General features: G+C 34.3%; 1 protein-coding gene across 1 annotated transcript; it reads right to left on the bottom strand.

Annotated features, from left to right (window-relative positions):
- Positions 1–4,252: 4,252 nt before the first annotated feature.
- On the bottom strand, positions 4,253–7,870 carry LOC145801928 (putative late blight resistance protein homolog R1A-3). Its single transcript, XM_082893825.1, has 2 exons — positions 5,025–7,870; positions 4,253–4,426 (listed from the first exon to the last, which is right to left on the bottom strand). Exons 1-2 carry the CDS (start codon positions 7,637–7,639, stop codon positions 4,366–4,368), a joined length of 2,676 nt encoding a protein of 891 aa, XP_082749951.1. The 5' UTR covers positions 7,640–7,870; the 3' UTR covers positions 4,253–4,365.
- Between the last annotated feature and the right edge of the window lie 11,174 nt (positions 7,871–19,044).

Raw genomic sequence — 19,044 nt, 5'->3', positions numbered from 1 at the left:
TTCCCGATGTGGGACACCGGGGCCTTACATGCCTTTTTTCAAAAATGGTTGTGGAAAATTGTTTTAGGGAGAGAGTTTTACAAAAAGTTATTGATTTGATGTGTATGAGAGTGGTGTCTTATTTTGGAAGTGTATGAGAGTGGTGTCTTATTTTGGAAAGTAGGTAACCAAACAAAATTTTGAGATTTTTTTTGAAAAAATTTGTTTGGTTTGATTACTCTTGAAAATTTGTTCGTAGAGAAATTTTTTCAAAATTTTTTATGAAAAACAAACCAAACAAGCCCATTATTTCTATGATTTGAATCCATAACACTCGAATTATAATAGATTTATTTTATTTTATATTATTTTCGGCATAATAAAAAAACCTTACCATTGCGGCAAGGGCCTCCCTTCCTTAATATGATCAATTTTTAAAAAGCATTCACTCCAAATAAATAAATAAATAAATAATAACTCTACACAACCGTTAATTTAGGCAACGATTTAATCGTACGCATGTAAGTGAGACCAATTTAAAAAACACTTATTTTGTTTTCTTTTCATAAATCTTGATCTATTTTTTAGTATTTTGATAAAGTAGACAGATATATCACACATTTAAAAAACACTTCATTCTATCAAGTATTCTTTTTATTTAGTGAGATTGGACAAAATTGGATAAGTCATACAAAAATCTTAAATCATAGTGTAAGTTTGGTATGAAATTATTATTTTTTTCATTGAGTTGAAACAACTCGATTGATTTGGACAATATAAAATAGAGGTTTGAAACATTGTTCTTAATTTTTTAAAAATGGTGATCAAATTCTTCAAATTTATGGACAATTAAAGATAAGTTAATTTGATTTGCTCAAACTTGTGTCATTAGGGACCTTAATGACAAAGTTATTTCCTATGTGATATGGTAACCCTCGTCCACTTTTTAGAGGTCATAGAGGCTTTGTTATGAAATTCAAACAAAAAGCTCATTTTGGCTTGTTCTGAAAAGTAAGAAAAAAATTTAATTTGTTTACTTTTTTTTTTCTTAAACATACAAAAAAAAAAAAAATAGGGAGATAATATAATCAAAATGAACCAATAAATTAATTTTTTTTATGTTCTCAAAAGAGGTTTGTGCCTGGGCTTATGGGCTTATGTTGGTGGTTAAATCTATGTAGTAAATTTTGGATAGTTATCCATGTCAATCTATTGGGCCATCCGTAGCAATTATTTGATATTATGAAACACAGGCTTACCCATTAAAGTGCCATTTTTTTTTTCCGTCTTACGTAGGAAATTTCTATAGACTATTAATTAGAATGTTTTAAGACTCTTTTGATGCATATATTATAACTAGTGTATGCCCGTGCGTGAAAGCACGGTACAATTAATAATGACTTCTAATTATATAAATCAAAATAAAATTATTAAAACATAATGTTAAGATTTTCGTTTTTAATGGTGGTGGACAGTCACAAAGCGGAAGTGGCGATGAGTCCCTTCGTTCAATACCCATTTCAAAAACTTTTTCAAATTTTCTTAAGTTTTGTGAGGAAAATTAATTTCTACCATAATGCTATTATATGTATTACAAATTCAGCTCATTAAATTTTTTAAAATTTTTATTAAAAAAATTATAAAATTAAATGTTAATTTTTTATGATGAAATGTTTTCAAATTATTCTAATATCAAAGTTAATATTTTTTATAAAAATTATTAATTTTATTGAATGTATATTAAAAATAATACATGATATAGCGGTTTGGTTTGATTTTTTAAATTATTTGTTGATTTTTTTGAAAAAATATAAATAAATTTGACAAAAATAAATTGTTTGGTTTGATTTTCCAAATGGTTGTGGAAGAATGTGACACCTCCCAAATTCAGTTTTTTTTGTTGGTTAGCTTGGAGGGGCAGAGTGAAAACATCAATTTTCTACATAGAATTGGGGTGTTAGATAATAATGCTAGAACTTTGTCTCTCTTTTGCAGGAAGGAAATTGAAACTGTCAACCATGTACTTTTACATTGTCCATTGGTATGGAGAGTATGGTTTGGAATTTTGAATTTGTGGGAATTGTGTTAGGTATGAGCATCCCCATCTATCCCCCTAAATTATTTCCTTATCTATTTTATGGAGTTGGAGTTCCCTTATATCATCTCACCAGCTCCCTTATATCATATCCTAAACTAATATTTGCTATTTTTCTATTTTTATTATTGTTATTATTATTTTGCTTTGTTTTGTTTAGGGACTACAGTACACATTTATAATTTTTATTTCTTTTAAATTTATTATTAAAAATAATATTTTAATAGAATAGAAAAAAAATTAGGAATTTGTTAATAGAATAGAGAAAGAATAGAAAATTTGTTAAGAAAAATAGATGAAAAAGAGATTTCTAAAATGGAGAATAAATTTTTTAATAATATTTTAAAGTAAAATTTAAGTAATCTAATAGAAATGATCTAATACCTGGATGATGTTGAAGCAATGTTACAATGGGGAGCAGGTGTTAATTTAAAGAAGAAACTGAGTATTGTTCTAAATTGTGCCATTAATATTACTGTGTTCAATATCGAAATTGAGGAATGATATTGTGTTTATAATGGGGGTCATCCTAATTATGCTGACTTGGCCTAGGTAGATAGCTCCACGTAGCTCATAATGCCTACGATATCATTATGCCTAGCCTGTCTAAGAGCTCGGCCCAAGTTTGTGAACATTTTGGACAAAGTTCGTGTGGAACTAAACCCTGTCTAAAGTGGTCGGTGTAATTATGTTAAATTTGTAAGATATTATCTTAAGAGATGTGAGTGTAATTTATCCTATATGTTTTGATTTACAAATAGAAATATATAATTTATAAAATGTATCTAAAACAACAATTATAATATGTATAAGAAATGTATCAAACTCTAAGATTGATTATTTAATTAGTCATTTTATACCTTTTGTTTTATTTAGTTATTGAAATGAGATAGAATGACATAAAAATGGTCATTTTTTAGTCTCCCATCTAGAATCATTATTCCCTTATAATAATAAATGATTATTCCATTTGTAATAAATTTTTGTCTTAATAAATGATTAAGACAAATAATAATATTTAATGATATTAAAAATATATTTCAATTACCAATTCTCATAATTTTATTCTTAATTAAAAAAATTCCTTTTATTAACAAGCAAAAAAAAAATTTCCAATTCAACAAATATAGGTTGGTTTATTCACAATTCAAAATTTCAAACCCTAATTTCAAAAAATATAGACAGGATTCACAATTCACAATGCAAAAAATATAGACAGGATTCAAAATTCAAAACCCTAATTTCTGAAACCCTAACCCTAATTTCTGATTTCACAATTCAAAACCCTAACCCTAATTTATGATTTCACATTCAATTGAAAACCCTAGAAAATTTTCACAATTCAAAACCACAACATTTTACCAATTCAAAACCACAAATTCACATTTTCACAAACACAATAAACACATAAAATTCAAATAAGACAGAGAGAGACAAATACCATACCAGCGAGAGAGAGCAACCCACGGACGGAGAGAGAGCAGAGAGAGAGAGTGAGAGCAAAGAGAGAGTCTGAGAGCAGAAGGAGAGCGAGAGCGAGAGTCTGAGAGCGAGAGTCGAAAAAAACGTAAGTGTAAAAAACGTAATTGCAAATAAGGGGACTGGGGGTTTTAGATAAGTTGTAAAAGCGTGGTTATGAACCACGCTTTCATTTAACCACGGATTTTACAATGTTAAAAGCGTGATTGCAATCCACACTTTCTGTAGTGAACAGTGAAAGCTTGATTGTGAATCACGTTTTCTTAAGAAAACAAAATATGCACAGTGAAAGCGTAGTTTGGAACCACGTTTTCTTCAGAAAATAAAATTTAATTATAAGCACAGTAAAAGCGTGGTTTGAAACCACATTTTTTAAAGAAAACAAATTTTGCTTAAAAGCGTGCTTTCTAACCACGTTTTATGTATAAATGAAATTTCCTTAAAAGCGTGGTTTATAACTACGCTTTCTTAATTAAAATCGTGATTTTTAACCACGCTTTTACTATTTCACAAATTTTCCGCAAGAGGGTCCTAGAAACAGTGAAAGCATGGTTTGTAATAACGCTTTAGTCTAGTTTGGAAATTCCGTCCAAACTAGACCTAGTTTGGTAAATAAATTACTATTTTGATTTAATTTGGAAAAAGCCTCCTTTTGCTCATCTTCTCTTTGCCTAGTTATAGGCTCCAACTACAGTTTCAATAAAATGCCTAGAGCAATTTTTGTTGTCTTCATGCACATTGCCACGATTGCCACGTAAAAGAAGGTGGTGGTTGTCTCAACTTTCGCTGGATGTGGTGCCACCCTTTGATGCTTATAAAGTGAGCATCGAACTTACCCGCAACATATTGCTGCTATGTGTCCTGCTATGTGTCCTACAAAAACCAAATAACAATAATAAATATAAATGTGGCCATATAAATTAAAAAGATGATTTATTGTTTAAATTGACAGATCAAAATCGACAGACACAATCAATGAGATTAGATTTGGCCAAGATCAACAAGGCACAATCAATAAAATTGGATTTGGCTACAATTGACAAGTCACAACTAATTAGAATAGATTTGGCCTATTGATAGGCCAAAATCGACAAAAAATAAAATATGGTGTCAAAAGTGAGAAAAAAAAGAAAATGATAATAAGGCTAAGTTTGGCAAGTCCATAAAAAGCTAAAAAGTTATTAATATTCACCAAAAGTCAAAAACTAAGGCTGCACAACTCTCAATCCTAATTTCCCCCTACACATTAATTTATACAATTTTTTAATACACATTTTTCCATAAAAACTCAAAAAGTTAATCCAAACATCTATATTTTTTTCCTCAATTTTTTAGTCCAAAAAGACAAAAAGTGCATTTATTTAGGACACCTCAAACAATCCCTAAATAATAAATAATAGAATTAACAAAATAAAACAAAACAAAACATTAAAGAACAAGCGGATAAATTAGATTGAGTTAGTGCACTTACCGGTTCACATTTTTAGATTCAATAATTTGCAGCCAATCAATTCCCATGTTTGTTTGCTCTTCCTTAATTCGCCTGGCAGATTCGACAACAGAAGGGTAACACCGGCGTACCTCAATTATGTGTAGTGTGGGTATATCCCCTATTTCAGATGGGATCTCGAATTCATCAAATCGAGAAAACACTAATCGTTGAAGGCTAGGAAAGTGATTGCTGGAAACTTTCCACTTCCTAAGCATCCGGGCCTCTAATTTTAAAACCTTGAGTCGAGGGAAAACCTCATTTGTTTCCCAATCCGATTCCCACCAGTTAATACTTGATAATTTGAGCACCTCAAGGTTCGACAGTATCTTCCCTAGGATTGAAATCTCATCCCACTTTATAAACGCTTCCTTCAAAGTTAGTTGCTTAAGATTTGGTGGGAACTTGATTCTTCTGAGATTAATAAACTTGAATCCTTCAAGTTTGGAACACAATGTCAACTTTTGGAGATGGTTTAGGAAACTTATATCAAGAAACATCAACCTTTCCAAACATTGAATAATAGCTCCATGAATATCCAACTTCTTGAGATTGGGAGTCCTTGCCAAGATATCCTTGCAAGACCAAGGATCTACACATGAGAGAGTTTGCAAGTTATCCAATGATATGTGATCATTAGGATATGGCCTCTCAATTACAAATATCCCTCTTCCACTAACTGAAAGATGCCTCAAGTTTACCATCTTCCAGAGACTCCGTGGTAACTTGAGATATTCAACTGATGTACGAAGAACAAAAGTTTCTAAATTCCAGAGGTTGGATATTGAAGATGGGAAGCAGCGCACAGAAACATCACCAGCCAAGTGGGTCCACATAAAATCAAGTGCTAAGTACCTCAAGAGAACAAGTTGTTCTATCTCACTAGGGTACACGGTAAAATCTATCAAACTCATATCCAGCACCCTAAGAAGTTTAAAGCATTGGTTAAGGAATTGAAGGGAATTGAGGGGAATGTAGTCAGAGACAAAGCACAAGCAAGAGCGGATGTTTGAAGCAGAAGGGATTACTTCAGTTTTTTGAAAAATATTTGAACTAAAGCATAGACGACGCATGAGTGAAGAATGTTTTGAAGTTAAAGAAGAGGAAAAAGAATCTTGACACAAAATTTGTTGCAAAAAATACTCTTCCTCAGCTCTTTTGCGGCAAAAATTGTGCAACGGATCATGGATACTGCAAGCTTTGATTCCACCATCAGACCTTCTCTTTGAAACCAATATGAGATTTCTACCTATTAGATCCATCAAGTATACCTCTGCTACATCCTCCAAACTCCTTCCTTCAATCTTTCGTATAAATCCTTCAGCAATCCATAACTGTGTCAACTTCCGAACATAGATTACAAAGTCCTGTGGAAATGCTGCAAAATAGAGGAAACATGGTTTCAAATAATGAGGTAAGTGGTTGTAACTCAATGCAAATGTTTCCATGCATGGTTCCAGAACCCTTGAATCTAGGATTTTCTCAACTTCCTTCCACCAGCCTGGCATTTCCTTTCTATTTGCAAGCATTCCACCTACCACAACAATCGCTAGTGGTAGTCCCTGACAGTTTTTTGCAATTTTCTTTCCCACGCACATCAAATTTGGAGGGCAAATTTCTCTTTGAAATACCTTCTGCTGGAAAAGATCCCAACTTTCATCTTCAGTTAAGAAACGAAGATCAAGAGGTGGACTACTAGGATTAGCAAGCAAAGCCACATTTGTGAACCGACTGGTGAACATAATTCTACTTCCGTTATTGTCATTTGGAAATAAACTTTTCAAATCAACCCATGCCCTAGTGTCCCAAATATCGTCCATCACAATGAGATACCTCTTACCCTTTAAGCTTTTCCATAGCTCATCACATAATTCCCAATCTTTCATTCCAACAACAATAGAATTTGTATGTGGACTAACAGAATGTATTAGGTCAACTAACAAATTCTGCTTTTGGTATTTTTGAGAAATTGTGATCCATGCACGAATATAGAAGTGATATACGATAAGGGGATCATTATACACCTTTCTAGCAAGAGTAGTCTTACCTAATCCAGGCATCCCGACAATTGAGATAATATCGAGCTTTTTCTGTCCTCTTGTGAGTTTCTCTTTTAGCTTCATCGCCTCATCCTCAAAGCCCACCACTGTTTCTTCCTCCCATACATCTACTTGGGTTTTTACTCTCGAAAAATCTCCACCGCAAGACTTTTCTTCTTGTATGGCCTCCATATCAGGACTCTGCTTCTCACAAATCTCCAACTCTGTTTTAATAGCCTCGATCTCCTCTTTGACATGTCCAAGATTTAGAGATCGATCACAGACATGACCCATTTTCACATTCAAGACAACGTTAACTACAAACAAATCGATGGTATCTTCTGCCTTGTTTGCCAAATCTCTAATTCGTTTCACCAAATTGATCACTTGCTTAGGGTCATAGAGTTTCTCATCACAATCCTTGAGAAAGGTTCTCAAGAATCCAAACTCCACGTAAAGAGATTCAATCTGGTCCTTCTCATCTTGATTCAAATTGATCTTACGGTGCATTAGCTGCTTCAAATTCTCCATGAGAAAATCCACTGTTGTTTCAGCCATTTCACTCTAATGAAAACACAACCACAACCACAACCGCAACCGCAACCGCAGCTCTTGCGGTCGCTGAAGTGGCTCCAAAGGAAGCCTGATGCGTTGCACCTATAGCCAGATCACTTTGCTTTGCATCTTAACGGAGTAAACTCTCTCTCTCTCTCTCTCTCTCTCTCTTACTTTTCCTCGCTCCTTTTATGGTTTTCCTGTCCAACTCTCTCTCTCTCTCTGTCTCTGTATATATATATATTGCTTCCTTTTTCCTTTTCTGCATCTAACCTTCCGTGCCTATTTGCAGAAAGAGTCCAGCTTCTGTCCAATCCGGGATCGGACTGGACCGTGCTTTTGGGTCACTTATGAAAAATCATATTAATTGGATATCGATAACTATGTGATCAAATCAGTTTTATATAAAAAAAAATGGACGGTGAAAAAATTAACGGTTGATAAAAAACTGTTTTGTTTACATAGCTATCGATATCCGATCAATGTGATTTTTTACAGGCATATAGTACTCGACGATTTCTACACATTGACGATTCAAATTATCAAAACAGCACCTGTGATAGGCCCCCACGAGCCCATCAGCACGATCCAATCCGATCCCGAACTGGACAGAAGCCATGGAAAAACTCCCTCCCTCTCTCTCCGTCTCTCATGGCAAATTATTTATCGCTGGATTTTGTTTTGAACTAACAAATGTTACAATTCTAGTTTGGTAAAGATAATTCATGATTTCAAATATTTGATCCTTTAAAATTAAATATTTAATATCTTAAAATTAACAAAAAAAAATTAATTAAGAAATATTTAATACTTTTAATAAGTATTTGATACATATTTATTTATAAGTATTTAAAGAATATCAGTATTCTGTACTTAAAAAATAAATAAATAAAAAGATTAACAGAGGAACCTTTGTGAGTCAATGCCAGGAAAGAAGGATCAAAATAAAGGGTAAACAAAATGGCAGTGGCTTTGGTCCAGTTTAAGATCGGACTGGATTGTGTTATTGGGCTCGTGGGGGTTTACTATGGGTCCCGTTTTGATAATTCGAACCGTTTAATGTGTAGAACTCGTCGAATACTATATGTCTGTAAAAAATTACGTTGATCGGATATCGATAGTTATGTGAACAAAATAATTTTTTATCAACCGTTAATTGTTTCACCGTCTATTTTTTTTTTATACAAAACTGATTTGATCACATAGCTATTGATATCCGATCAACGTAATTTTTTACAGACATGTAGTACTCGACGAGTTTTACACATTGACGGTTCAGATTATCAAAACGGGCCCAAAAAATGGACTCCATAAGCCGAACTGGACGGGTCCCATCTTGATTTCAACTTGAGAAAATATATATATATAAAAATAAAAATAAAAATAAAAATAAAGGAGAGCAGAAGACACAAACGACACATCTCTATTAGGCATCTGCGATAACGTGAGTGCTTAGAAAATTGTTATTTTAATTGATTATTTTAGTTTTTGACTACTTTATAAGGTTAAAATTTTGTATATTAAAAAATAATTAAATTTTTTTATAGTTAGATATGACGTTTATGAGAGAAAAAATGAAATGATTATGAATTTGATTTAATATTTTATTTTATTAATTATTTTAATTTATTTTACCTTTTTATGAATTTTATACTAAATTAAATTCAAATTTCACTTCCCAAAGCCACAATAAAAAACAGAGATGGCACTATCTCAAGGCATGTGGGTCATTAATGGTAATAATCTAATCTAAACTCTAAAACTATCTATTCATGAGAAAACGAAAGATTAAACGGTGTGGATATTATATGCATATAATTGAGTTTAGGATAAGGGTTGTCATAGCGCTGCACTGTGACCGCAAAAACCCACTGCTTGATAGTTGATTTGTCCTAAAAGAAATAAAAAAGAAAAAGAGTAAACCATCTCATAATTGTTAGATTTAATTTTTATCAAATTTTATTCAAAATAAGTTTTCATAAAATTATTATTAAAAATAATTTTTTTGTCACGATTTTTTACATATGTCGTTAAAAATTAACAATTAATAACTTTTTTTATCACGATTTTTATAAATTATCGCTAAAATTTACAATTAGTGATGTTTTTTCTGTGACGAATTTTTCAAACTGTCACTAAAAATTATAAATTAGTGACATTTTTTTATGACTTTTTCAAACTGTTGCTAAAATTATTAGTGATAATTTTTATGATAATTTTTAAACTATCACTAAAAATTAATAATTAATAACTTTTTTTAATAATATTTAATAAAAAATATTATTAATTATCATATAACCCACCAAATAATAAATTCACTTATTACCATCCAAACGTAAGTCTCCTAATAAAAACATGAAAATAAGTAGAAACACGTGCGGTCCAAAAAGAGCCAAAGCAAGTCCATTCGGTGAAATTACATCGTCTCACATTAAAATAAATAAATAAATAAACTCAATGATTTTGAGTCTAATTATGTGTATTATAAGTATTATAAATAAATAAATAAAATGTGCACTGCACATAATTAGACCCAAAAGAGTCAAAATAAGGAACTTATAATACTTTCAAAATATTATATGAGTCTAATTATGTGTAGTGCACTTTTTGTTTTTCTTTTTTTTTTTTTCACTCATACATTCTATCTGAAAAGGTTTTCAAGGTCTACTACCCAGAGTTGATCATAAAAATCATCTCCCATATCTGGTTCATTCCCCCATGCCTAAAGCTCCTCTTATGTTCACTTCGCCTGATGCTATTTTTGCTAGTAAGTTTGTATAATAGATTGACTATTTATTTTCTATCTCTCTTCTTAATTCTCCAGATAATTTTTTAAAATATTTATTTCCTATTTCTTCATCAAAACTTTTTCTAGTTCTAGCCGCTATAGCTAAATATTCTTTGCTAAAGGATACAACATATTTCCAACTTCCTAATGTTATCTGATCTAATTCAGTTAATGCTATGCTTTGAGTGTAATCATTTCTTCTAGAATGGTCATATCCTATAAGTATCTCTTTTATAAAACTAGTAAAATTTCATGGATTATCTCCTAGCCCTTTAAGCTATCTAATTGTTTCCTCATATTTTCCTTTAAAAGTTAAATATATATTGAAAGCTGAATCTCCTAAAAGTGTTTCCATAAATTCCCACATATCGGTTGATTCAAAAGGATTACTCATCCATGCTTTTACCGCATATTTTTCCCATTTTTCTATCACTTCTTGTCATATCTGAGGATCGAATCTAGCTAAATCTAAAAGGGTTCCTTGGTTGTTGTCTGGTTGTAATTGTATACTCATATCTGGTTGTTTATGCTTTCCATGAAACCTATACCTTTTATTTGGATCTGCTTTACTTCGTCTTGTATTGGTTAATGGTCTTCTTCCTTGGTGGGTCGTTGAACACACCAAAATTAATTACTAAACTATACCAAATTCTATCAGAATAATGGCAAGTCCAGGTATCGATCCACAGGGACTATTGTGAAATTAAACTAATTTAATTGTTAAATTCCTAAATTAATTTTGATAAAAAGATTGAATGATCATAACCTAATTTAATAACAAATAAATTAAACTAAGGAATTAAATTATCAATAATAAATGAAATTGGATTTACTAAATTGGGGAAAAATCCTAGGGTTGGGAATTCACCACTAACCACATAATTAGGGTTTCCAATTGAAATTAATTATGCTATGGTTTGAACGAATTAATGCTTCACAACTACAAGTTCAAAGCATTTAACAAGAAGATCATCACATTCAATGTACGAGCACGAACCATCTCAAGTAATACGAATCGTTCACTCTAAACTAGGGTAGTGATACGATTCGTTCCTCGTAGCATGGTTCGTCCCATACCTTGAATGTGAAGGAATAGAAAACTCATGTATGGATAATATTCAACAATCACAGAAAGTTAAATATTTGAAAAGGTAATGAAAATTATATATAAAGAATTTCTAAAACACCATACAATGGTTCAAACATTTACATAATATAACATCAAAAAGAAAACTACATAATTACATGGCTAGGGTTTCATCAAAACCCTAGAAAAGAAGACTAGCCACTCATGGAGGAGTGGAAGGAAGTAGAAGGAGAGGGAACAACCATGGGAGACATCTTTGAAGCTTCTTGTTTCTTCCTCTTTTTGCAAACCCTAGCCTCCCTCTTTAGGTCAAAACAATTTCAGAACCCTAATCCAGCCTTTTCTTGTCTTTTTATCCTTCCAATCTCATCCAAACAGGTTTAAAACGTCGGTTTGACTTTCCCAGAAAAAGCCAACGCACGTGCGGGAAAGTCAACGCACGTGCGGAAAAAGTCAACGCACGTGCGGGAAAAGTCAACTCTGCCAAAATTCTGTCTTTTTGCTCATTTTATGCTCCGACGATGTATAACCTGATTGACACTCAATCACACATAAAATATACGGTTTGACCAGCAAGTGAAGTTAAGAGATTCTAATTAACGGCCTCAATGATGTACATTTCGGCCTTAATCACATCCCCCAACTTACTACTTGCTAGTCCTCAAGCAAGTAAAATAAAATAAAATTAAACAAAATCTATCTATTTCCTCTGTCGTGGGAAAACGGTTGCATTTAGCATATGCAACAAGCCTTTAAACCACAAGGTTACCCCAAGTGGACGAGTAAAGTCTCGTGAGGGTTTCCAGAAATGATACCCACAAACATTAACATATTCATATATACTCAACAACAAATGACCACACTACTCCACCTAACAATCAACTTATGTGCCACTACAGTGTGATATTGAGACATCATGAGTCATTAAAGGCACAGTGGGCAAGCATGAAGGAACCTATTGAGTCAAAACCACAATTCAGTTAATACAAAAGTAAAGTTCCCTATACTTGTGCATGCTAGTAGACAAGTCATGAGTACCCTCGGTGTAAAGTGCAATCTCCATATTAGTTAACTATCCACTATAATAGCCCAGTGTAACTCATAATAACACCCAACATATACAGAAAAACTAACCTGTTGCAGCCAAGATTCTCAAAGTTTTTTTTTTTTTTTTTTAAATGACTGTGCAATGCCTTGATCCATTAAGCTTTCTAATCAACCCATGTAACGAGCATTGGGCCAATGACTCCCAAACCAGACGGTTTTAGGGCACTAGGTGTAAAGACACCCCTACGGGCTTAATAACTCGAGTTGAAAAGGTTACGAATCTGAACAAGTCATTCTTCTTATTTTTTCTTAACTGTGCAATGTCCAAGTCCCTTAAGCTTTCTAATTAACCCATGTAGCAAGTTTTGGGCCAATGACTCCCAAACCAGACGGTTTTAGGGCATTAAGTGTAGAGACACCCCTACGGGCTTAATAACTCGAGTTAAAAAGGCTACGGACCCAAACCAGTTAAATGTTGTTTTTTTTTTTTTTTTGTTTTTTTTTTTTGTTTTTTTTTAGGAATCTTGGCTCCTCATTTATTCTTTTCTGCAACTATAGCTATTATCAATGATGTACACTAGGAATTATAATAAAAAGATCACCGCTATGATAGTGTGCTCATGTGAATTAAGACATACTCATGACAAGTGTACTAAAAACACAAACACAGACAACTCTCCTCGTGCAAACATGGCATGCAAGTATCTACCCAATAAATCTTTTTCATACAAGTCTACTATGATCTCCAAATAACATATGCAAATATCATCACCCTACTAGCAAAAAGTCACATCAGGTGAAGTAATGCAGTCAAGTGAAACAGGTATAAGCATGAATTATGAGCCAAATAGGAATGCACAAAATAAAATATAACCCTCATCCCCCAACTTGAATATGACATTGTCCTCAATGGAAAAGTAAAGAGAAATGAGAGAAAATTACCAGAATTGTAGGTGCACATCCAGGTAGGCAGAGAGTAACATATATACACTCACACTTTTCTTTGTCTTTTTTTTTTTTTTTTTTTGGTTAATAAAAACGAAAATAATTATAAAAAAAAAGAATAAAAATGACCTTAAAATAAATTGTAAACTAAACTAAGCGAAATGACTTATTCATTAAATGATAAACTAAACTAAACTAAACTACTTAAAAGAAGAGAAGAAAATAAAATAAAATAAAATAAAATAAAAACGAAACTGCTTATTCATTAAATGAACAATTACAGTATAGAAGAAAAATAAAAAAAACATTACTAACTACACAAGTATAATAATAAAAATAAAAAAATAAAACCAAAATCGACTAACTAATTAAACTAACCAGAATTACTACGAAGTAATTTAAACTAAACAAATAGAACAAATTAAAAAAAAAAAAAAACTAAATGAGGATTAGTGTTAGTACCACTATTTATAAGGTTTTTTTTTTTTTTAATATTTTAAATTATTATTATTATTATTATTATTATTATTATTATGTTTTTTAAAAAAAAAAATTAAATTAGTATATAAAAATAAAAATAATAATAATAAGAAAAATAAAAGGAAAACAAAATCTGCAATTTTTTTTCGTTTTTTTTTTTGAAATAAAAAAAAATAAAATAAAAATAAAAATTTTGAAAGTCCCGCACTTGGCCCGCACCTGCTTTTAAAGCAGAGTGCAGCTCCTTCAAATGCCAAACTTCCCGCACGTACGGGGCCCAGGCCGCATGTGCGGCGATTTTCATCCCCTCGCTGATATTTTTTTTTTTTTTTTTTGTGGAAATGTCGTCCCGCACGTGCGGGGCCCAAGCCGCACGTGCGGCTTGGTCAAAGATGCACAGCCCGCACCTGCTTTTAAAGCAGGGGGCAAATATATTTTGGTGAAATGTTTTTGGCCCATGTGCGCACAGTGCCGCACATGCGGAATTTTCTCCCTTTTTTTTGTTTTTTTTTGTTTTTTTTTTAAATCTTATATTTGTATTTGTTTACAAATGAACATGTATAACAATAATTTTTTTTTTTTTTAATTGAATAAGCATAACACTTTTTTTTTTTTTTAAAAAAAATCAAAACTGAGTATTTCTACCTTCAATTGACATCCGAAATAAATATAAAACATAAGAAAATAACGGAATGTCTGCTAAAGGTATAATCTTCACGCGAAAACCACGGGTACTACTTTTCTCCCTAACTGTGTTTGTAACTTTCCCTATTCTCCAACAGGGTGACAGACTAGGTTGATTTGGTATCCAGAATCGAGGCGCATAAAGCTACCTCAACCTATGGGGTTGCCATACAGAGTTCAAGCCGAGGTAGTTTTGAAGCAATCTCCACACCCCTGGGTATTTAAACCAAACTCTAGTCTCGGAAATCCCAAACCCTTGTGTTCTAGGCTTTGCCATTCGAACTCTAGTTTCCACCGTCTCAGTTGGTCTCCTAGGAACTCACTACAAACATGGTTAGGTGGCTATACCAGACCGTCAAATGCCGTTCGGGCACGGCTAACACCAAAGGAATTACACCTTTAGAGGATTTAAAGTCTCCTAGACGCAAATAAAGCATGGCGAGAACAAAGAAAAACAAAATAACATAGAAGGGAAAGAAAAGAGAATAAGGAATCAATCTATCAATCATAATAAAATGGGTCCATCAAACCCCTGGGTAAAGGAAAATGATCCTTCCTAGTCGAGGAATTTAGTCTCCTATAATCAATGCAGCCTCGCCACCCAGTAGTGATTCGTGTGAGGACTAACTCTCCTCCCTCATTCTCAACAACGGTGATGCCCGATTTCTTGGGTACCACTTGTGTGGGACTCTCCCACTTGCTATCTGAGATGGGGTATATGATACCCGCATCCAACAATTTCAAAACCTCCTTAACTGACCTATCAATATCAAAATTTTCAAACCCAAAATGACCTAGACAAGCTTCTAAAGGGTCCTCTACAAGAATGGAGAGCAAAACCTCCTCCACAATCTCATCCATAACATCCACTAATAAGCACTCCTCTCTCTCATGAGGTTGTTGGGATGCTTGGAAAATATTAAGTTTCACTTGCATGTTGCCAAATGAAACTTCCATAACACCGGTCCGACAATTTATGCATGCATTGGCCGTAGTCAAGAAAGGTCGACCTAAAATCACTGGGATTTGTTTCTTAGAACTGGTTACCGGTTCCATATCTAACACCAAAAAGTCAACAGGGAAGTAGAACCTATCAACCTTAACTAGCACATCCTCAATCATGCCACGTGGCACTCTGAGGGACCGGTCAGCCAACTGAAGAGTAACAGTAGTGGGCTTCAACTCGCCAAGCCCAAATTCCTCGTACACAGAGTACGGCAATAAATTGACACTAGCCCCTAAATCTAATAAGGCCCTATCAATGAAATGGTCCCCTATAATGCATGCAATGGTTGGGGCACCCGGGTCCTTAAGCTTAGGAGGTGTGTCATTCAACAAGATGGTGCTTACTTGCTCCGTGAGTAGGACCTTTTGGGACACATGTGTCCTAGATTTACGCTTTTGCGTACAAAGGACCTTCATAAATTTCGCATATGATGGAACTTGCTTAATCGCCTCCAACAGGGGGAGGTTGATTTTTACTTGTTTAAAGACATCCATCATTGCCTCCATAGATGCCGCCTTCTTATTAAAAGGGGACGGTGTATCGAGGCATTGGGGAAAGGGTGCCTTAGGCACATATGGAGTGCTAGGGACTAACTTATCCCTCTTAAGTGTTTCCCCCTCACCCTTGCTCTCATTAGGTGTACCCCTAATGTCACCTTTCTTAACTCTAGTTGCGTCTGGTGCAACTGACTGAGGCTCTAACTCCCTACCACTTCTTAAAGCAACCACCGCCTGCACTTGCTCATGTTGTTTACCATTCCCACCCGAACTCTCTGCCCTATATTGTCTCTTAGGGTTGGCCACAGTTTGACTTGGTAATTTTTCCTCCTCTCTTTGATTCATGTAGTTAGCTATTTGACCCAATTGGGTCTCTATCTTGGCAATAGAGTGAGTGTGGGAGTGAACTATCGGTGCTAACCCCTTAAGTTCTGAAAGAACTTCCAACACCTGAGTCTCAAAGGCAGAGTTGCCCTGAGGAACAGGCAGGGGTTGTGGTTGCCGGTACAATTGTGGTGGTCGATAAGGTTGTGGTGGTTGGTAGGATGATTGGTTGGCAAAATTATTGAAATTCTGCCTTGGTGGTGGAGGATTATAAGAAGTGCCTTGTGAAGGGGGTCTCCATGAGAAGTTAGGGTGATTTCTCCATCCCGGATTATATGTGTTGGAGTATGGGTCATTACCCGGGTTGGAGAATCCTTGAGCCACATTCACATGCTCTTGGACTAACTCCGGAAATTGTGATGCCGAAGGGCACTCACTCAAGTCATGAGCAGGGCTCGCACATATAACACATGCCTCACGGAATTGAGGCTAATCTTGCTGGGTAGGGGCATGTCCCGTAGCTAATAAGTGGTCTATCTTGCGGGACAGTGCCTCTACTTGTTGGGCTAACTCTAGGTTTTGCCCGACCTCATAAATGCCCCCTCTTTTTGGGGCTCCAACTACGGGTTGCCGGACTTGCCGGGCTGCGGAGGCATGGTGAAGGGAATTATCACTTAAGTTCTCAAACAATTGCCATGCCTCGGCATCATTTTTAGACATAAATGTCCCACCACAGGACGAATCCACCATTTGGCGGTGTGGCTCAGTTAAGCCATAATAGAATGTTTGAACAAGTTGCCAATCAGGCACTTGGTGGTGGGGACACTGTTGGAGAAGGTCTCTAAGTCTTTCCCATGTCTCATGGAATTGTTCGCCATCCATTTGAGCAAAGTTTGTGATGGCTCGCCTAAGCTGGTTGGTTTTACCTATGGGAAAGTACTTCTCCAAGAACTGTTGCTGTAATTGGTCCCAAGTTGTGATTGAATTAGCAGGTAAAGAATTTAGCCAGTGTTTGGCTTTATCCTTTAACGAGAATGGAAACAATCGCAACATTAAAGCCTCATTTGTGAAATTCTGGATCCTTACTGTCGAGCAAATTTCCAGAAATTCATTCAAATGCTTATAAGGGTCATCATGAGTTAGTCCATGGAATGATGGGAGCATTTGTATGGTGCTGGACTTAATCTCATAATGAGCAGCAGTGGTGTTGGGCAATTGGATGCATGATGGTGATGTATATGCGGTGGGTGTAAAATAATCCTTAAGTGTCCGGTTGGGCACATCTGGAACATTAGGATCTGCCATCTCTAATGGCTCAATGTATGAATATTCAAGCCTAGGAATACGGGCAGAGGTCCTAAGTCTCCTAAGGGTCCTTTCTAGTTCAAGGTCCAAACTCCACAATTCAGGGCGACAAGAACGACGCCCGTGCATACACTACCCAAACACACACAACAAGTTCCGACTCTGTGCACTAAGTATGAAAGCAAAATACCAAAGGAAGAAATACTCACAGCGGTTTAACGAAAACGCTTTACTCGTCTTACGGATGGTTGATGTGTAGACGTTGTCTCCAACCTCTGTTTGAGCTTTGACTTCCGTTTTAGCACTTTGGTGCTTTGCTTGTGAGTGTTTGCTTCTGTTTACTCACTTTAGCGCTGCGGTTTTTTATTTTTATTTTTGAAGCTCGGCTGCGCTCCGCTTGCACTTCAGTGATAGCTCCAATTTCAAACGCTCTACACACTTAGCAACACCAAAAGCATAAAATCCTAAACTAAAAATTAAAATAAGAATGTAACTTTAAATTAACTAATTTCGCCAGAAGTCCCCGGCAACGGCGCCAAAATTTGGTGGGTCGTTGAACACACCAAAATTAATTACTAAACTATACCAAATTCTATCAGAATAATGGCAAGTCCAGGTATCGATCCACAGGGACTATTGTGAAATTAAACTAATTTAATTGTTAAATTCCTAAATTAATTTTGATAAAAAGATTGAATGATCATAACCTAATTTAATAACAAATAAATTAAACTAAGGAATTAAATTATCAATAATAAATGAAATTGGATTTACTAAATTGGGGAAAAATCCTAGGGTTGGGAATTCACCACTAACCACATAATTAGGGTTTCCAATTGAAATTAATTATGCTATGGTTTGAACGAATTAATGCTTCACAACTACAAGTTCAAAGCATTTAACAAGAAGATCATCACATTCAATGTACGAGCACGAACCATCTCAAGTAATACGAATCGTTCACTCTAAACTAGGGTAGTGATACGATTCGTTCCTCGTAGCATGGTTCGTCCCATACCTTGAATGTGAAGGAATAGAAAACTCATGTATGGATAATATTCAACAATCACAGAAAGTTAAATATTTGAAAAGGTAATGAAAATTATATATAAAGAATTTCTAAAACACCATACAATGGTTCAAACCTTTACATAATATAAAATAAAAAAGAAAACTACATAATTACATGGCTAGGGTTTCATCAAAACCCTAGAAAAGAAGACTAGCCACTCATGGAGGAGTGGA

The sequence above is a fragment of the Camellia sinensis genome, chromosome 11 (assembly GCF_055761805.1).
Source record: "Camellia sinensis isolate YWXY chromosome 11, ASM5576180v1, whole genome shotgun sequence".
Lineage (NCBI taxonomy): Eukaryota > Viridiplantae > Streptophyta > Magnoliopsida > Ericales > Theaceae > Camellia > Camellia sinensis.
This window is presented reverse-complemented; position numbering and strand designations above follow the sequence as displayed.

Bases quoted from the DNA above. Each gene is read 5' to 3' on its own strand.
- LOC145801928 (XM_082893825.1), bottom strand. From the start codon at position 7,639: ATGGCTGAAACAACAGTGGATTTTCTCATGGAGAATTTGAAGCAGCTA. The intron at 4,427-5,024 runs GTAAGTGCACTA...TGGTTTTTGTAG, and splicing joins GAATCTAAAAATGTGAACCG to GACACATAGCAGGACACATA.